Source organism: Eulemur rufifrons, chromosome 24 (assembly GCF_041146395.1).
Source record: "Eulemur rufifrons isolate Redbay chromosome 24, OSU_ERuf_1, whole genome shotgun sequence".
Taxonomy (NCBI): Eukaryota; Metazoa; Chordata; class Mammalia; order Primates; family Lemuridae; genus Eulemur; species Eulemur rufifrons.
Window position 1 is genome coordinate 16,713,054 of NC_091006.1, and position 21,877 is coordinate 16,734,930.

The 21,877-nt window shown below is 40.1% G+C and overlaps 1 protein-coding gene across 1 annotated transcript; it reads left to right on the forward strand.

The window, feature by feature from the left end:
• Positions 1–10,635, forward strand: LOC138375140 (zinc finger protein 350-like). The gene is made up of 6 exons (XM_069458576.1): positions 1–47; positions 363–499; positions 2,922–3,122; positions 4,005–4,131; positions 4,413–4,508; positions 9,216–10,635. The coding sequence occupies exons 3-6, from the start codon at positions 3,108–3,110 to the stop codon at positions 10,568–10,570; spliced, it is 1,593 nt and encodes a 530-aa protein (XP_069314677.1). The 5' UTR covers positions 1–47; positions 363–499; positions 2,922–3,107; the 3' UTR covers positions 10,571–10,635.
• Positions 10,636–21,877: the final 11,242 nt, after the last annotated feature.

A 21,877-nucleotide genomic window follows, 5' to 3' on the forward strand; every position in this document is an offset into this window, starting at 1 on the left:
TGAAAATTTACCTGCTGTATGGTTTGGAGTTACCATCTTTCCTGGAGGTAGGATCATAAAATTATGAATTCATTTAGGATTTCAAATTTAATGACAAAGTGTTCATAGTATTCTTTCAAGACATAAAAAAAATCTGTTTTATTGGAGTCATATCTTCCATTAGTTCCTTCTATTCTTTATTTGTGTGACTTCTCTTTCTTTCTTGATTCATGTCACTACAAATTTGTGTATTTTATGGGTTTTTTTTTTAAGAACAAGTATTTGGTATTGTTGAGCTCTTTGTTAATTTTTCTAAGTTTATATTTAAAAAAATACACAATTTAATTATAAAAGCAATATATGTATAAACTATCATTGTCCAGGTCAAGAAATTGAATATTTCAGCATCATCTCTCCTCCGAAAAAGAAAAATAAAGAACAAAAAGCAACAAAAAGAAATTGAATATTGCCAGCACCCCAGTGGTATTCTGTGACCCTTTTTCCATCCTCACACCTAAAGGTAATTGCTGTCCTGTATTTTTAGACTTTTCTTTATAATTTTACCATATAATTAATCATTCATTATCGTTATAGTTAATTTAGTTTTGCCTATTTTGAATTGTGTATCAGTGGAATTAGACATCATTCATTTTTTTGTGTCAGGCTTCTTTTGCTCATTAATATATATGTTCATGTTTGAAAGCATTTACTTGCCAAAAAATTTTTTTTTTATTTCAGCATATTATGAGGGTACAAAAGTTTAGGTTACGTATATTGCCCTTGCCCGCCCTTGCCCCCCCTCGCCCCTTAATCAGAGCTTCAAGCGTGTCCATCCCCCAGACGGTGCGCATCGCACTCATTATGTATGTATACACCCATCGCCTCCCACCCCCCACATCTGCCCACACCTGATTAATGTCATTCCTAAACGTGCTCTTAGGTGATGATCAGTGAAACCAATTTGATGGTGAGTACATGTGGTGCTTATTTCTCCATTCTTGGAATACTTCACTTAGTAGAATGGATTCCAGCTCTATCCAGGAAAATATAAGAGGTGCTATATCACCATTGTTTCTTATAGCTGAGTAGTACTCCATGGTATACATATACCACATTTTATTAATCCACTCATGTATTGATGGGCACTTGGGTTGTTTCCACATCTTTGCAATTGTGAATTGTGTTGAGCCAAAATTAGTACAGCTGCCCAGGAAAATACTTGCAAGTTGCCTTGAGAAGTGCTTTGTCTGGCTTTTGTAACAAGCAGGTTTTTGAATAAGGAGTGGGCTTGATAAAAAGTTGTGTGACAGGAATTCTCATTGGTTTACAGAAATAACATTATTAGTGATTGATTGGCTGTACACTGTTGAACTATAGTTTATTAGTTATGGTGTCCAGGGTATGGCATTTTATAGCTACTGGGCTTCAGCCTAGAGCCGCACAGCAAGTGACTTCAGGAGGTAATTATTTAGCTCAAGGGGAGAGAGAAATATGACTGCTATCACATTTAATGCCTCTCTGGGCCTGATAGTTTAAAGGGGCTCGTATTCCTCAGATAAAAAGTTTCATTTCTTTCTCATTTATAAATTTTATTTTGTTTGTTGATGGTCTGTTTGTTCTGTCAATTACTGGGAGAGGTGTATTAAAATCATCTTTTGGTCTGACTTTTTTATTGTTTTTTGGTCCATTTTTCTTTTGCTGTGTAAATTTCAAGGCTGTTATTAGGTGCATAAAAATTGAAAATTTCTGTGAATGGGGAGGTAAATTGAACCTCTTATCAGTGATTTCCTTTTTCTCTAGTAATTCTTTGGGCTTTCTGGCCAATATTGGGTGAGAATACAGTTACAGCACATTATCTTTTGTTACTCTTTTTAATTTTTTCCACCCTTTATTCCCAAACTTTCCATATCATTATGTTTCAGACATGTCACCTATAACTGCATGTTATTAGGTTTTAATTTTTAATCCAGTTTGACAGTTTTGAGGCATTTATACTTCATGTGATGGGCTTGCATTCATGTTTTGTTTGTTTATACTTGATGTATAATACTTAATGTAATTCTTAGTGTGTTTTGTTTTAAAAGAGTTATCTAAATCCATTTTTTTTTTTGCCCCACTTGTTCTTTATTCCTTATCCTGTTCTTTTGCCTTCTTTTGGATGAGTTCCTTATTATTACTTTTCCCCCTTCTGTTAGCGTGGAAATTACGTATGTTAAACAATTACTAGTTTTAATCATGACACTAGAGATTACATGTAACGTGCAAGCTCTGTCATATTCTTGTGTTAATTAGTGCTTCTCTATTCTTCTCCTCCAGGACCTTAGAGCTTATCAACTTCATTTACCACCTTCTAATTCATATAATATTATTGTACATTTTACTACTTTATGTATCTTAAATATCCTAAGATATTATCAATATTGTTTATAAGACAATGCTTATGATTTGTTTAGTACAATGTTTTCAAACTGAAGTACATATACTCACAGGTATACAAAGACTTTATTTTTTTATTTTTTTATTTTATTGTTATGGGGGATACAGAATTGCAGGTTACATACGTTGCCCTACAAAGACTTTTGAAGAGGTATGTGAGTACGCATGATTTAAAGGAAAACAAAGTCTAGAACCTCTCTTTGCATATGGTCTCTTTTGTAAAACTGATCTGCCTGAGAATTTACCTGCTTCTGAGGCGTGGAGCTTACTTCCCACATTGCTTCACAGTCATTCCACTTGAGCTTCACAGAATAAGGGCATGCCTCTGCCACATTCAGAATCACAGACTATGTTGGCCAGAGATACAAAATCTTTTGGGGCACCAAATAAAGGGATAGTTAACTATATTGGGGGCATTGTGTTAAGATGAGTGCCTAGGAGCAGTGATAGTATCTGGGCCCAGAGGCACTTTACTACTCAAATTGAATTTTGTCTTCAATCCACAGGTCCTGACTCCTTAGGAGCAAAAAAAAAAAAAATCACCTGAACGAGGAGGACGTTACAGAATTTGGGTATCAGCATTTTTGGGGATGCACTTCATCAAAGACAGACTTCTGAATAGAAATGTAGAGCAGATCTAGAAGACACAAAGAACATTCCAGTTGCCAGCCATTTTCCAGGAACAGAAGACAATGATCCAGGCCCAGGTAGCTGACTTTTGGGTTGTTTTATTCTTTCCTTTGTTCCCTCATGGATTTGTAGAGGCCTATGAAAATATCAGTTGCATTAATATGAGAAATATAAATTTCAAAAAACAAGCTCTGGAGAGAAATAAACTTAGTCTTTAAACTTAACATCTGGCAAAGTTGGAAAAGGAATATATTGTTCATAGGATTAACACTAAATTACTAATTGGGGGACATCACGCATGACTGGAGAGGATCCTGTGGGTTACACTAGTTGCCAGCTTGCATCTATTATCTCTGACAGCCAACACCACAGGAGAATCATGATTTACATGGTATGCACTGGTTTGGAGGAGAAACAGATTACTTCCTGGGGGATGCCAATATTTCATGGCACTTCAGCCTCAGGAAATTTCTTTCATAGTTTCTCCTGGAGCTGATGTGGTGGATTGTGTCCTGAATAGCAGCCTTCACAGAAATGCTGAAGCAGATTTCCTATGGCTCTTTTCTGGAAGGATTCCTTATGGACCTCTGTGGAATAGACTAAGAGAATTCAGTTAACACAGGGCACCAACATGAGTTGATTTCAGCCTTGTAGCAGTCTGGATTTATCCAGGAACGAAATTTAAACATCCTGGGAAAATGGAAAGATCCCAGGATTTTCAAATGGCTCTCAGTGAACAGATAGCTGAACTGGTGTTTGAATACAGACTGGATGTACAGAGTTGAATGTACAGTTACAGAATATTTTATTAGGATTTTACCTCTTCCACAATGTATTTAAAGAAAGAACACTAGGTACATAGATGCAACCAATAGAGTAGAAATGAGCAGAAAAACTTTAACATTTCTTCCATATTATCAAAAGGACACCACTTCATTAAATAGGACTGTGTTTTTCAGGAATCACTGACCCTGGAGGATGTGGCTGTGGAGTTCACCTGGGAGGAGTGGCAGCTCCTGGGCCCTGCTCAGAAGGACCTGTACCGGGACGTGATGTTGGAGAACTACAGCAACCTGGTGTCAGTGGGTGAGGACAGCTGCCCTGTGTCACTCAGAGGGTGCCTGTCAGTGGCCTTTCCTTTCTCAGCTTCTGAAAGCCTTGGTGGGTCTGTGGTGCTCTGAAGTGGTGGTAGACTCTCAGTCCCCTCTGGTTTCAGATAAGAGGGCATATTTTCCCTTCCCCTGAGAGAAAAGCCTTTACTTTGGAGGTGTGAAAATTATTTTGTCCTCAAATGTAACATTCTTTGGTTTTTACAGACCCCAAGCCCAATTCATTGTGTCTGAGTCATCTGTCATTCCTCTAAACAGGATATCAAGCCAGCAAACCAGATGCACTCTCTAAGTTGGAACATGGAGAACCACCATGGAGAAGTGAAGATGAAATCCACTGTGGAGCCTGTTCAGGTGAGTGAGAAGACCAGCCAGGGGGAAGGCCACGTAGGTCACATTCTAATCGGTCAGAGAAGGCATCACAGCTGCGAGAGGGACAGTCAGTTCCTCCATGTATCTATCTCGGAATGTGAGACCCCCAAAATATATCCCCTTGTTTCTTCTGAGATCTGATCCCTCTTTATCTACAACTTGGTTTTTTGTTTGCTTGCATGCTTTTCTTCTTCCTAGGATTTCTAAATATTTCCCTTCTTCACACCCTTTCACCTCCCTTGATATGAAATTCCACCTTCCAGGCCTCTCTCCAAAGAGAAAACTTTGAATGCCTCCCAGTTTTTTGACTACTGAGCACCTTTCTGCCCCATTGGGAAATGCTGGTTTCCCTTCCTAACACCCACTCTGTCTGGGTGCTGCATCCCCAAGGCAAGCTGGTCTTTCACTGGGCCTCGGCTTCCTTAGCTTCTCTTTTTCCTCACTCTGAGGTTCTCCAAAGTTTCTGTTTTCCATTTCCTCATCTGTTCTCCTCACTCATGGGTTTCCTTCATTCTAATAAGTTAAGCTCCTTCTGTTCCCTGGAGGAGAGTCCCAAACTGACATCTCCTTAATGTTATCTAACACCAATTTTAGTTTTATGTTGTGTACTGATCTTGATGGCAACTCACTCATGCTTTCCTAATAACTGCAGGGAACTGGAATCATCTTCCCTCCAAGAAAACCCCTGTAAGTTTAGGTTCTCCTTTACTCCTGTACACCCTAAATCCTGGCCATCCTGGCATTACCTACCCACAGAGCTCACTTCTTTAAAGGTTTCTGCCGTTCATCATGAATTTTTAACTAAAAAAGATATCTTTAACATCCTGTATTCTCAGAGCCGGCCTAAACCAGGTCATAACTTTTGCCTACTTCCATTTGATTCTTTTATGTATTTACTGATTCCGAACTTTCTTCTAGTTCATTGTAGATATTACCATTGTATTTGCTTTTGTTTTTTTCTCCCATCATATTCCAATGACACTAAGTCCCAGTTCACCATGTCACCTGTCAAATGACATTGAAATTCTTGTTTCAGTGATCTTTGTTATATTGTATCATCTTGCTCACACAGAGATTTCCATCTTCTTTCTTAAACTCTCCCCAGTGTGTTCCACACATGTGATTACTTCCTTGACTCATTCCTTTAAAAATTATTATTTTTTTTTTTGCTAGTATAGTGTATGCTGGAGGATAGCAGCAGTGAGCAAAAACATGTACACAATAGATCAAGAGCTTTCATTCCTAGAGGAGGAGACATAAACTTAGGCAACAACACAGAAGAGTACATGCCATGGCTGGGGCTACTCTTTTAGGAAAGGGAACAACTCTCTGAGCAGGTGCCTTTGAACCAAGAGATAAGGGAAGTCAGTAGGCTGCTGGGTTAGGAGTGTTCCAAGCAGAGATAATAGCAAGTTTAAAAGCTCAAGCGTGACTGTGTTTGAGAAACGCAGGAGCCTACGTGGATAGAGCAGAGTGTGCCATTGGGAACATGGTCAGAAATAAGGCCAAAGAGGCAACAGCAACGGCCAGGGAAGAGGAAAGTCAGTCATGTGGAGCTTGGTAATCCATTTCAATGAATCGTGATTTTATTCCTAACAAGATGAGAAAACATGATGACATCTTGAGTACTGGAATGACATGAAATAACTTAGGTTTTAAGAGGATCACTGGCTACCACGTAAGTAGTAGACAGTAGCAGGCAGGGGGTGTGAGCAGGAAAGCCAGGCAGGAGGCTGCTGTGTCGTAGGTGGCAGAGAGAATGGCTGGCATCTGTGTGGGTGGAGGGGTGAGTGTTAGTCAGATTCTGGATAAGCTTGTAAAAGAGAGCAGACGGGATTTGCCGTTTAAATGCAGAGTGTGAGAGGAAGAGATAGATGAAGATTGGTAAGAGTTTCAGGGTGAAAATTGCTGTAAGAACATTGAAGCAGTGTACCTGAATGATGAGTGCTTGGCCTCGGCACTGCACTTTTAGGAGTAGGAATGCCTTTCTGTTCAGGTGCATTTGAGCAGGAAGATGAGGGATGTGAGTAGGCGCCCTGGGTGTGGAAGTTCTAAACTGAGACAGTGGGAAGGTCCAAGGCCTGAGGCAGGAGTATGTCTGAGGGACTTTGGGAAGACTGTGCACAGAGCAGAGGGAGCAAGAGAGGAATGACTGGCGATAAGATCGATGGTAGCTTGGAGTTGGGGGAAGCAGGTCACATGGGGCTGTTCAAGGACATTTCAAGACCTTGATTAGCAATAGGCTAACAAGATGAGGACACATTAGGGAGTTTTGAATAGAGGAGGAGTGACATGATGTAATTTATATACAGAATGGAATTATTGTTATGTTTATTTATGTTTAAAGAATCACTTTGGCTACTGTGTAGAAAATAGACAATAGCTGGCAGGGGAGGAAGCAGGAAAGGCAGGTAGGAGGCTGCTGCCATGGTGCCAGAGAGTGACTGGCTTTGGCTTGGGTGAAGCAGGTGGGTGTTGGGCAGATTCTGGGTATATTTATAAAGGAGGGCAGGTGGGACTTACCACTCATGTAGATATAAGGTGTGAGAGAAGGAAACAGATGAAGGGTGATGCTGACCTGTTTTGCTATGTTAACAAGAAAAGTGGAGCTTCCATTTACTGTGATGGAGATGATCTGGGGAAGGGGATTTGGGTTGGGAAGTCAGGAGTTCTGTTTTAGAGATCAGAAGTTAGACATGCTTGTTAGCATCCAAGTGGAGCTCACTGCTGTGTCTGGATGTTTGAGAGGTTATATCTGGAGATAGAAACTTGGACTGGATAAGATCTTCTGGAGAGTGAAGGAAAGACAAAGAGCAGCCTTGGGCAATTAGAAATTAGGTGAGTAGCTGGTAAAATGGGCTGAGAGAGCAAGCAAGAGCTTAGATCAGAAGTTCCACTGATATCCTGTTAGTGGAAAGTTCGGTACATTGAGTGATCACGATAATGTAAATTCTGACTGTTGTGGACTTCATGTGTTTCTGAGTGGAATGGTGAAGTTGTAGGTACATTTTGTATTTTTCTGGCTTCATTTTTCTGCTAAGGTAAGACCTTTCTAGCTAAGCCCTTGTCTTACCTTTTACCTGGCTGGCAGATGTGTAGCAATAAGGTACATCCAGATGTTCTAAGAAAAGTTGAAGATAAAGCTGCTGTAAGTCTTGATTCAGAAGGAGGAAGTGGTCCTTTTGGGCCCCTTAACTGATGCCAACCAAGACATAAGTATAGAATTATGGAGGAATATGACATTAGTGGCAAGACGAGAGATCAGTAGAAGAGAGAAAGTGAAATGGGAACAATCTGGGTCTATCCAGGAACAGCATGAAGAAAAAGGTGATAGTTCCTACAGTCGTTGCAGCTGTTCGTCTGCTTATAGAGACTGCATGCTCCACCGCCCAGTTGTATATTACCTAAGCATCATTGCTTCCCTGTTTTTGTAGGAATAAAGGAGGATATTACAGTTAGACCAGCGATTAAGTGTTGATGACAGGAGGTTTCTAAGAAATGTGAGATTGGTGCTTTGAGAAAGTTGGCTTGATGGTCTACAGAAAGAAGGCAAATTATAGGAACAGGATCACCACCCGAGAGTCTGTCATAGTTAACTCAAAATGCTGAGTACTGAACAGTCTGACTTCCCCTGCGGGATAGTTTTTCTAATCACCAGTATCTGCTTATCTCCCTGGTCAAGAGGTTAACATTTGGTTTCCTTCAGTGGACTTTTCCCAGTTTCCAAACTGTAAATGATAGAATGGCTGACACCATGGCCCTGTGCCTCCATCTTCTTTTTTATCTACACATTCTCTGAATATGATCTTCTCCTGTCCTCTGTCCCTTAATAATATTTATTTACTAAAGTTTTCAAAATTGAAATCTCCAGACAAGGCTTTTCTCAAGATTTATATATCCTTCAGACTTGGGTATGTAATGACTGCCTTAAAGCTGATATGCTTCCAAATGTACACTTCATTTCCCCCTTCTGTCCTTCCATGATTTTCCTTATCTCATTAAAAGGCATAACTAGCCCAGTAGCTCAAGCCAAATACTTGGCATATTCCGAGTCCTCACTTTCTTCATTTCCCTCATTCCATCTGCACAGTGAATCTGTCAGTAAGCTTTGTTTTCTAAAAGGTAACCTGATTTCTTCACTTCTGTCCATCTCCATGGCTCCTTCAAACCACTTTTTATAAATTGCTGCTTTTCTTGTGTCTTTCTTTTTTCTTTTAAGTGGTTTTACCAAACTACAGTGTGGGCTCCGTGAACATAGGGAATATATTTGTGTATCCTAACACTAGCACCCATGGCTGGTACACAGCAGTCATTCAGTAAGGGCTTGTGGAATGAGTGAATCTGACCCTCTGAATGAGGTGGCCCTCCAGCCTCTGGTCTGCTGCTTACAATGAAGTGTTTGTATTTTACAGTCTTTCCATATTTTGCAAGGCCTTATTTAGAAAGCAGTCAAATCTGTATTTATTCACTATGAATTATCTAACTTTGATTTTACATTAACTGCTTTACCTTTTGAGTTTGTTTATATTGTTTTTTTCCAATGTGCAGGGAACATTAAACATGGAGTTTTATTTACACTCATGTCATAGGGTTAGCACTAAAGAGACACTTCACATCATGATAATTTAAAAAAAGATACCTTTATTACAAATCAAGGTGATAGAAAACTCATTGTTCTTTTCTTTCTAGAAGTCTGGCAAGTTGATCATTTGCCAGAGCACTTACAAAATGAAAGCATGGTGAACAGAATGGAACAATGGCATGGACATAATGCATTTGGAAATATTGTTCATCAGAACAAAACTCAGTTTCTGTTAAGGCAAAATCATGATATATTTGACTTAAATGGAAAAAGTATGAAATCAGATTCCACTTTAGTTAACCAGAACAGAAGCTATGAAATAAAGAATCCTGCTGAGTTTACCAGAAATGGGGAATCCTATCTCCATGCTAGCCCTGGACAATTTCATACTGAAATTAAATTCCCTACAAGTCGAAAACTCATCAGTGCTAAGTCCCAATTCATCAGTCCCAAGCATCAGAAAACTCGAAAAATAGAGAAGCCTCACGTGTGCAGTGAATGCGGGAAAGCCTTCATTAAAAAGTCTTGGCTCACTGATCACCAGATCATTCATACAGGAGAGAAACCTCATAGATGTAGTCTATGTGGGAAAGCCTTCTCCAGAAAGTTCATGCTCACTGAACATCAGAGAACTCATACAGGAGAAAAACCTTATGAATGCACTGAATGTGGCAAAGCCTTTTTAAAGAAATCACGGCTCAACATACATCAGAAAACACATACAGGAGAAAAACCTTATATATGCAGTGAATGTGGAAAAGGCTTCATCCAAAAAGGAAATCTCATTGTACATCAGCGAATTCATACAGGTGAGAAACCCTATATATGCAATGAATGTGGAAAAGGCTTCATTCAGAAGACATGCCTCATAGCACATCAGAGATTTCACACAGGAAAGACGCCCTTTGTGTGCAGTGAATGCGGAAAATCCTGTTCTCAGAAGTCAGGTCTCATTAAACATCAAAGAATTCACACAGGAGAGAAACCCTTTCAATGCAGTGAATGTGGGAAAGCCTTTACAACAAAGCAAAAGCTCATTGTTCATCAAAGAACTCATACAGGAGAGAGACCCTATGGCTGCAATGAGTGTGGGAAAGCTTTTGCGTACATGTCTTGCCTTGTTAAGCATAAGAGAATACACACAAGGGAGAAACAAGGAGATTCAGTCAAGGTGGAAAACCCTCCTGCAGAGAGTCACAGCTCATTACGTACCAGTGATGTCATGCAGGAGAAGAACCTTGCTAACACTGTGACCACACAAGTGTCTTCTGTGGCTCCTCAGACATCATTAAACATCAGTGGCCTCTTAGCAAATAGGAACGTAGTCATCGTGGGACAGCCAGTTGCCAGAAGTGCACTTTCAGGAGCTAACAGAGGACTTGCACAGCAGAGAAACCTTGTGAATGTGGTTGTGCCTTCAGTGGTCAATTACGTCTTATTTTATGTCACAGAAAACCCATAGGAAAAACACTCAGATATAATCTATGTGAAAAAGGGTTGAGCAAAACTTTCCAGTTCATTATATGGCTGAAAAGTATATACTGAGAGAAAATTAATAAATGCAAAGGCTGGGAAATCCTGATAAACTCATCCTATCTAAATACATACTTTAACACAGAGGCACAATCTGATATTAACCCAAACACATAAATAGTAATTGCTCTATTGTGCCAATTAAATGAGTGAAGGAGGCCTGAGTTCATTTAAGTGGAGGAAATAAGTACTGTGAATTTTTAAACAGATAAGATAATCAGTATCTGGAATGTTGCTATGAATGAAAAGCCACAGAAGTGGTGGTTCTTGGGAAAGAGTTAGTATTGAATTGGTGGATATGGGGCACATATGTGTTAATTCCATTTCCCCAGACCAGCGTGCAGAATTAATTGCAGGACTCACTTTTAGAACTTTATATTATGCAGAGGGACCTATGAAACAATAGCCTTACACTGAGTCAATTTGTTCATTTAACAAATAGCTTCCTTTGTACCTGGTCCTGTCCTAGGAGTTGAGGTCACAGTGGTGAACAAAGCAGAAAAAGTTTGTGGTCTCCTGGAGAGGGCATTGAGTTTGTATCTTTAAGCTGTATCTTTAGACTCAGGCTGATCTAGTCAGGGGATATAAATATCTACATTAGGTGAAATAGACATGGAGTAACTGGGTCAAAGGGATATGGTAATTTATTGGTCAAGGAACATACTGTTTCAAGGGATGAGGGAAGGACTGCTCTTAAAGGTACTTAAGCATCTTAGAAACAAGTTATTTTTTTAATGTCCATGTCTTCTCTCTCCAAGAGAAGTTAATGTCTGATAATTTTTATGGTTATTTAAATTTTAAAATTGAAAACAAAATTTAAAAAACTCATTTCCTTAGTTGCACTAGCTATGTTTCAAGTGCTCAATAGCCATATATGAGTTACGGCTACCAAACTGGACAGCACAATGAGCAGAACTTTTGAAACAATGAGTAATCTCTATCATCATTTCCAACATCCCAGAAAGTTATGTTGGAGAGTGCTGGTTTACCTGACTTTAAATTTCCCAACACATAGAAAAACAAAAACCAATTATATATTGATTTGGAAAGTGAATGAATGAACTAATGGGTTAGTCGAAGTGTATTTCATCATTGAAGGGAATGACAGTTCTAAAGAACTAAATTCTCAACCAAAACTTTTTTGTGTGTGATTAGAGATTTAACAACTCAATACAAAAGGGGAAGAAGAAGAAAAGAAAAAGAATCCCTAGAATAAGTAGAACACAGAGGAGGATGAGAACCCTAGTCTCTAAGAATGGAGGAGAGTATAACAGGTGGGAGATGGGAGGAGGTGAGATCCTTTTAGCATGTCTTGGAGATGACTCCTTATATTTGTCCACAGACCTATCACCAGCTACCACTATTACCATTTCAAAGATCCCAGATCCTCTGTAATCTGCTGAATTTAGATATGTAAATTCTCTTATCTTCACTATTCTTTCCACTTTCCTGAGAGTGGGGCTCTTAGCCTTTTCTTTTATCCAGAGTTCTCTACCTTAATCCCATAAGTATCCCATACTATCCAAATTAGTGTGTCCTGCTCATAGGAAAAGAAACGGAAATTTGCCTTGCTGTGGCTGTCTCAAAATTCAGTAGAAATCCTGGGATACTGGGTAACTCACTCCTTCAGGAATATTTTAAAGTACCATCACTGTGCAAGGCACTGTTTTACACATGGGAGATAGATTGGTAAAACAGGCAAAGAAACAACCTTTACAGACCCTACCATCTAGTGAGGCAGAGAAGCAGTAAAATGGACTGTATGATGTCAGGAAGAAGAAAAAGAAAGCCTAGTATTAGGTAGTAGTCTACAGGTAATAATGGGGGGTTTTTATTATTATTTTATCCTAGGGAAGGCTTTTCTGGATAGATGTAATTTGAGTCAAGACCTAAGTATACTGAGGAGAGCCAGCCATCATAATATTTGTAAGCAGAGAACACTCCAGTACTGTTTCCAATTGTTGTCTGAGGTCTTCCTGCTTCAGGAGTCTCTGAGAAATTTAAAAGAATTCAAATTGCTGAGTCACACCTTAGACCTCCTAAACCAGAACCTCTGGGACTGGGGACTCTGCATTTCTAACAAGGGCTTTCTGGTGTACCCTTAATTTTGAACATTTTTGCCCTAAGTCCTGGATTAGTGCTTCCATCATCACTTCCACATAATAATGGGATAGATTCCGGGCAGCTACTCTCTAGCAAAGAATCAGAAATGGGTGTTCCGGCAACCAGGCCCTCAGATCCTGTCCACTTCTCCTCTTTGTGTGAATCTGCACATCCTGCCATGGGAAGGTCAGTGCACTCCCTCTGAACTTATCAGCCAGGGTGTGAGGATGGGTTGACCAGGCCTACCCTGATCCCTGTGGGCCAGGTGCAGGTGCTTAACTCACCTTTCAGGGCTTGACATCCTACATGAAGGAGGCCTAGTGTACCCCTAAGCTAGGTATATAGTATCTGCCACTAGACCCAGGATCCTTATGGTTTCAATAAGGGTCACCCTTCATCTGCTCCTATGACCTCAGCTCCTCCTGGGCTGAGAGGCAGTCTTCCATGGTGGTTAGGAATTGGACCTAAAGTCACACTGCCTGGTTTGAAGCCTGCCCTACCATGCCCAAGATGTGTGCCTTTAAAAGTAACTTACCTAGGTCTTGCTTTTATCTTTAAAATATCTGCCTCAAGTTGTTGTCAGAAGTAGATGTAAAGTACTTAAAACAGTGCCTAGCAAACACAATTAATAAAAATATTATTAGTCCTAGTGAGGGGAAGAGGAGGAATGAAGAATATAAGTTATGTCTGACCTTATTCAAAACTGTTGCTTGATGATGAAAAGGTTTGCCATGCACCAAGCCAAGGATTTCACATATAGCATACTTTTTAATCTCAATAGACCTGTGATTATGAAATTTTCTTGCTTTAAACTTTGAAACCTGCAATGACTGTTCTGCTGAGTTTGGACAATGGCAAAAGGCCTTAAACTGACCATCAAGTCAGCATGTTCTGGTTCTTTCTTCCCTCTCTAGTGCTCACCCTTGTGCTCCCTGTTCTCAACACACTGGCCCTCTTTTAGTGCCTCACATGTTACTGACTTCCTTTCATCACCTCCAGGTCTTTGTGCATGTTCTTTCCTCTCCCCGAACTCTTCTTTCCTCTCGTCTTCTGGGTCTCTCCTCATCCTTTATGATCTTCAAAGATCACTTCTTCAGAGCAGCTTCCCCTCTCTAGTCTGGCCTTCCACAGAATCATGTTCCTCTCCTTCCCACAACTCAGGAGACTTGCAATTTTACATTTCCTAGATTCACATATGTATTTCTCATCTGGATTGTAAATTTCCTGAAGGCAGGGACTGGATGTGTATTTTTCCTCACCATTTCACCCCCAACATTGAGCACTAGATCAGGCACCTTGCAGATGTCAACACAGTATTTAGTTGAATTAGGGATTGTCATTCAGCTTCAATTGTTTGTCCCATGCTACTCAGCTGCCAAGTGGAAGGACCTAGATTTGAATCTTTTCTGGCTTCTAAAACTTTATTTGTTTGGAGGTTGTTTGTTTTTTGTTTTATTTTATAATCTCACCCTTCATTTACCCTGTGATTGGCTCCTACTTCTAGGGGGAAAGAGTCTCTATTGGCTGTTTTATTTTTACTCTGATTGAAATAATCTGAATAGGTCACATAGTTACATGGGTCAAAACTTAAATCTACGAGAAGATAGTTTATGAATCTCACTCTGATCCTGTTCTCAGTCCTAGTTTTCCTCTGACCTTCTGCCTCCAACATGTTTATTGTGAATCCTTCCAGTGTTTCTTTTTATAAATACAAGCAAGCATATATTATTATTTGCTACTTTTCTTTTCAAAAAGCAGCATACCATATGCACTCTTTTGCATCTTTTCTATGTATCATTATCTCTGAGCAGCAGCACAGCACCTTGAGGGGAAGTGAAGAAGGGAAGACTATCTTGTAAGTCAAATTCAGTTATTTGTTCAATAGTCTCTTATTGAAGTGCTGTGTTCCAGTTATTCTTCTGAGCACTGGGGATAAGAAAATATTAGAGTTCTGCCTTTGAGGAACTCATGGTCCATTTTGGACAGCAGTCAAGTAAGCAGCTTATGATGACCAGGAAAAATGATCTTCAGTCATCTGTAGAGAGATGCTTCCTCCATTTCCCCTATTTGCCTTTCATAGTCCCTTTCCTTATGCCACTTGATAGAGCTGCAGTTTTATATTTAATAGTTCCATATTGTAAATGAGACCAACCTGAGAGGCATCCCAGAATGCTGTCTGAAGAAGTAACATCTAAAATGACTGATGAAAAAAATGTTGTAGTAACAATAACAATCCTTTTTTGTTTCCTGTGTGCCAAGCACTTCAAAAGAAGGGTACGTACATGCAAATTCCTGGTAGCATCTGAGACCTCACGGCATTTGCGAAAGGGCAGATAATTTAAGAATCAAGTGTCAGGGAGGGCATAATGGAAGATGATAATGGAGAATCTGGTGTTTGCCTGTGTACAGACTTAAAAGCATTCTCCTGAAATCTCGTTTTAATCTGTAATAGGCTAATTCAGGGTTTTACAGAGGGTATGGTAATAAAAATGGTTTGTGGTATGGAAGAAGGAAGTAGATTGAGTGCCACCTAATCATAAGGACCAGTGAGGTGGCAAGCAGTACTAATTCAGATAAATGGACTAAAACAATGAGGACAGAATAGATTGTGATTCAAAAGTTTTTTTTTTTTTTTTTTTGAGATAGCATCATCAGGAACTGGTGACAAGTGTGAGAATGACACATGGGTTGTGTTTTGGGTTGATATCCCCTGACATTTTCACAGGAAGCTCCAGTAACCTTGCTGGGCGTGGTGGTGTGTGCCTGTAGTCCCAGCTACTCTGGAGGCTGAGGGGAGAGGATCACTTAAGCCCAGGAGTTCGAGACCAGCCTGGGCAACATAGTGAGACTCCGTCTCTACAAAAAATAAAAAAATTAGCTGGGCGGGGTGGCAGGTGCCTCAAGCCCCAGATACTCCAGAGGCTGAGCTGGGAGGATTGCTTGAGCCCAGGGGTTGGAGGCTGCAGTGAGCTCTGATCACGCCATTGCACTCCAGCCTGGGCAACAGCGAGACCTTGTCTCTATTTATTTATTTATTTATTTTTTGTTTTTTTTTTGAGACAGAGTCTCACTCTGTTGCCCAGGCTAGAATGAGTGCCATGGCGTCAGCCTAGCTCACAGCAACCTCAAACTCCTGAGCTCAAGCGATCCTCCTGTCTCAGCCTCCCAAGTAGCTGGGACTACAGGCATGTGCCACCATGCCCGGCTAATTTTTTCTCTATATATTTTTAGCTGTCTATATAATTTCTTTCTATTTTTAGTAGAGATGGGGTCTCGCTCTTGCTCAGGCTGGTCTCGAACTCCTGAGCTCAAACGATCCGCCCACCTCGGCCTCCCAGAGTGCTAGGATTACAGGCGTGAGCCACCGCTCGCGGCCCTCTATTTATTTTTAATAAATGCTTAGAATTAGAATTGCTAGATCAAAAATAATGAAAAATTTAAATTGTACAGATAATTCTAAATTGTCCTCCAGAAAAGGATGTACAAATGATATCCTCTACTACCCCATCTCCATCTGCCGTGCCTGTATAAATAGCTGGCATTTCTTAAGTGTGCTGTTTATTTTTTAATTTGGGAATGATGTCATACAACAACATCTTATTACTTGATCACTCTCAAATACTCTGTGTTTTTTAAAGGGAATATCTGCATATATCTGAAGCCTCACCCCTTTCCCTTCCAGCCAGAGGGAGTTACATTTCCAGGTCACTGGAGGCATTTAGTTTGTAGGGCACCATCCCCACCGTTGGCTGCGCCCCTCCAACAGTTCCTTGACCACCCTCATCTAGACCGGCTTTACTCATTCCTATCCCTGCCCCATTTCCAAACCTCACCAGTGTTTGTGTCCACATTGTGACCGCTGCCTACCCTGTAAGGTCTGGGCACACCTAGTCGATCGTCCAAACGCGCCTCCAACCAGAATCCACCAGGGGTCTGCTCCGCCGCACGGACACCGGCCTTCCTATAAGATGTCCGCCCCCGTGGCGTTCCTGCCTAACGGCCAACGGTGTCGCCAAATCCGTTTTGCCCAAAAGGCTGAATAGAAGCCAATCCTCGTTGGGCTCGTTTAGGTTCTGGGCTCGGAAAATATACTCAACACGATGCTGTTGACCGACAAGGAGGAGGGAAAGGCAACAGGATGCCCCAACGTGGTTACAATTTCCACTCAGTGCTGTTACGACGGCTGCGGTCAGGGACCCCGAGGTGGGCGTGGCCACGTTACCTCACAGAGCCGCGCGGACGCCCAGGACTCGAACTCACGCAAACGCCCCGAGGTCCGCGCGGTAGCCTCAGCGCCCCAAGCGACAGCAAGGCGGGCCTACGGCACGAGAGCACCGGAACTGGAAGGCGTTTTGGAGGTGGGTTCAGCCTTTGGTAGCTGTTGGTGGAGTCTCGAGAAGCTCAGGATTGAAGAGCCCGATTCTGGGTGTGGGTCCGGGTGAGGGGCCTGTGTCAAGGACGGTGTTCTGGGGGTTTCTTTTGATTCGGTCGCTCGGCAGTCCTGGTGATGTAGTACTAGATGGGCACTTTGGTGGTCAGTGATTAAAAGGGTCTGAGACGATGAAAGGCCAAGGGTCCGACTGTCAGGCTCGGAAATTATCCATGATTTGTGATTTGATCGTAAATAAGGGAATTAATGAATCAGAGGATGATTCAGTGACTTCTGCATCACCCCACCTCTATGCCTCCTCTCCACCTCCTCTGTCTTCCCCTGCTACATCCTTCGTTCCTCCACTCCTGTGACTAAACCTCCATCATCCCTCACCTCCACAATTTCTACTGTAACTGCTTCTGGCAGTTTATCACATAAGTGCACCACTTGGTCAATCACCCATTAACCTGACGGGAAAGCTAGGACCAAATCTATTTAATGTGCCCCCAGAAACATTTGATTAAGACTAATATCAACAGGGAACTATGCATCAGGATGATGGTATGGTAACCTGCTTTATTTACCTCCCCCATGCCCATGCATGTCCCACAGTTAACCAGCTGAAGACCCCAAAACCCATGAGTATTTACCTTAGAAAGACATGTAGCTTTTCCATAAGTTTCTGTATTGACATTTCAAAGGCAATGAGAGCAAAACAACTGATCATTGTGCAAAATCATAGTTTACATATTTCTAATAAGATTAGGGGATTTTCTGTTCCTCATGCAGAGAAGGCAGAATTTGGATACAGCAGAGTCACGACTCATGAGAACAAAAGGGCTGACAGTTGGAAAACACACAGAAATTAGAGCTGCAGTATTCACCAACCACCAACTTGTATTATAAAATTGAGCAATACAAGCATGGAAGATGGAGGAGAGGGTGTGAAAAGACACAAAGGTGCTCACCAGGATAAGGATCCTTTGGGTGGCTCTGGACTCGGGGGAAAATCTATAGGACACATTAGTCCTGTACATGTGTTGGACCTGCTGCTTGTGCCTATAAAGAATAAAAATCATGGAGCTACTGGACAAGATGATGAGTACAGAAAATAAAACTTCAGGGAATACCAATAATGCTACATACAGTGAGTCTAATATTTTGTCATGATCTAAAATAGAACAGGATCCAAAATCTCTTTTCTTTGTGATGTTTTTGCTGCTCCATTTGACAAACAGATATGCAGGAAAGATGAAATTTACCAATATGTAAAGAGTCCAGCAGAAGAGAATAGAGCAGCCAATGTACTTTGGGACTTTTACTTTAAGATTCTTCCACATGGAGTTCATTGGGCTGATCGTGATGGTCTGGAAGACACTCAAAAAACAGGTGGTGCCCATGGACATACCCCTGCCCACTCTCTGAACATACAATAGAAGTTCACATCCAAAATCATTGAATAAATGTTTCAATCCAAAAGCTGTCAATATCTGGGGAACTCCTGTAGTGAGAATGACCAAGGAGTTAGCTATAATCAAGTGCTTGAGAATCAAATCTCTGAACCTTGACCTGCCTTCAGTGTGGGAAAAAAAGAGATAATGGTATAGAAGAGAGACATTTCCAAGGATTCCAATTGTAGTCTGTGATAAGAAGATTATTCCTATTTCCATATCCTTGGAAGCTCCACTATCATTCAGCACATTTTCCTTTAAATTATGGCAACAATAATTCTTATTGACAAAAAGCCACATTGAAGATTTCTGACATAATAAAGCACAACTTTCACTGTATGCTCCTGTGGTATTGCCAAAGACATCAAGATGCAAGTAGAAATTTAGACGATTAGCAGTATATTTCATGGATGTTAGTGCTAAGGATGAGGTGCTGTTAACATGGGGGAAACAATGAGAAGTGATAGCAAATAAAAAGAAAGCATAATCCAACATTTTCAGAATAAACCTTTTTTGCTAGTCGTAAGTCAAAAAGAAAGACAATCGCAATTACTAATTACACTATTCAAGAAATCGATTCTGAATGGATTGCCAATCTAAATTTTAATAAGTAAAATTTTAGAAAACAAAATAAATATTTTGTGGTATTAGAATAAAAAAATTTACTTGAATGGCAGAAAATGCATTATATCAATTAAATTACAAATTAGGCCATGCTAAATTAGGTGTCAGAGATACTAAAAAAATGTAGTGTGCTAATCACAGTCTTATCCTCCAAGAAACTGCACTGTGTTCAAGTTTGATTTAATAAATGCAAGATTCACTCAGTATTACTTTGGCCATAGAAAGATTCATTTGCTGTCATTTCAGGTACAAAAGTATAATGGCATCTATCAAAAAATGACTGAGAAATATTAATTTTTCCCTAATCTATGAAATAGCAATGTGTTTTTAGGATAGAATCTAAGTTATTACTAATTTCAGGCTAAATGCTTACCTATTATTAATACCTAGGTTAAGCACAAGTATTAATAATGAAGTGAGATTTGTGAAAGACATTATGTAAATGAAATACAAGGGACTTATATAAATGAAATCTGGAGAATATGAAAACTAGTGCAATGTATAAATTCAAATTATAGGAAAATGTCTCATGAGCTTTGGATTGATGTTAGAATATTATTAAACCAGAGGAAATAAAACAAGATACATTTGGTTCTGACAACTGTGGGCTAAATATTCATAATTATGTTACCTTTGCCTTAAAAGTGTTCTCACCTTCAGAGGAAGTTCAATCTCACCATAATCGTGACACCACAGAAGTTTCAGCAGAGAGACAATTACTACCTCCAATAAGTGGGTCATAAACCTAGATTTATATAAAAAATATTATTTATTCCACAAACAAATGCAGATCATGGTTTCTGCATAGGATTAGGTAATTGTTATAGTTCCATGCTAATCTTTATTATAAGCATGTAGGCATTATAAACACACCTATAATCATAATACTGAAAATTGAGTCTATGATTTGTATAAGGTGCTGTGAACAGCAGATTTATTCCATGACTACAATCCTTAAGCACATTCAAAATGACATGTCAGATTTCATTATCACTTGAATTACCGCCTAACAATCATCTTCAGTGAAAGTTTTATTAAATTGTAGTAGGAGCCATCAGGGATTGGCATAGAGTCTAGAACCCTTCTCTTTTTACTAATTCAGCTCATAGCTAAGGAATTATACCTCCTTTTTGTCTAGCTTTTCCACTGGATCTCTTTTTACTCTAGACATGAGCATTTACTGAGACTTCCTTTCTTCACAAAGTCTGTGTCTCAGAGTGAAATAGAAAATACTTAACTAAACTTCTTCCCTCCGTCAGCATGATGGGCTCAGTGCGAAGGTGATGACAGCCACCCTATGAAGGAGGGAGGCAGCGAGACCCTGAGATAAAGGTTTGTGACTCTGTGACCTCACCTCCCCTCAGAACTGCAATTATCATCTCACCTCTAGTGGCAATGACAGTTCAGGCTTGGGGAGCTGAGAACATTCCTGAAAAACTTTTTCCCAGTTGCTAATTACCAGAATCAATTACAAGTTTCTTGTGTCTGCCTTCAAGGAGACTGTTGAAGTGTTTGGGAGAGGCTCTTACTTTTTAATGATCCTTAAAGCCACACAGGGACTCATATAGAAATAGCAGGAAATAGTAAGATCTGAGCGGTGAGAGACTTGTAGAGAGTTCTGTGTGTCTTGCTGGGTTCTAGGCTTCCCTGCGTTCTTCTACCCAAAATCAAGTTAATTCTTAATTTTCTGATCTCTAAGTAGTACCATTTTATATATTCAGCCAATAAATAGAATCAGAAAAAGTTTCTGAGAAGGATTTCTAATAAGGTGAAAGTGAAAGGAAGAACATAATGTCAATAGTTTACATTAAAAGTCACTGGACTCATTTGTACAGTTAAAAGCAATTAATGTGGAAATAATTATATAGAAATACTCCAGGAAAACGTGCTTTAACAATATTGACCTCAGAAGTAATAGGAAATCTAAACAGAAAATTATCACAGGAAAATGGAAAGATATTTAGAACATTCTCTCACAAATAAAAGCACTAGCATCAGATGGTTTATCTGGCGGATTCTATCATTTTTTAGACTATCACATAAGCCAATGTTACCTTCTCAATTTACAGCATTGAATGGTTACTAGAATTATTATACTTATTTTTGCTGAGAAAATAAGGAGCACTCATTTGTTATGTAATTAATGGATAAATATTAATAAAAATCATTCCTTTGGATTTTGCAAGAGTAATCTACAGTCTGGATCAGGATTCACTAACCATTCCCCCTGTGAAGATTTTTAGATCAACTTCGAAGTTATAGAGAACACAGTTTACACAAGACCACTGTTACTTCTGACACTCTTTGCAAGTTTGGAGGTCTCCAAACCACCCTCGGTTTCAATTGTTCTCTAGAAGCTCACACAACTCACTGAAAGTGGTTGTACTCATAGTTACCATTTAACAGAGAAAAAATACAGATTAAAATCTGCCAAGGGGAGAAGCGTATCAAATGCTGAGCTTCCAGTTGTCCTCTCTTTGTGGTACCATGATGTGTTATTAATACTCTCCCAGCATCAATATGAGACAGTATTCACAGCAACCAGGAAAGCTCACCCAAGCCTCAGTGTCCAGAGTTTTTATGAGTGATCTATCACATATGGCCCACACGGCTTCCCTTTAGCCTCCTGCTCCTCCAATGGCTGACCCATCAGTGAGTGCTCAAAGCCCCCAGGACAAGTCACATC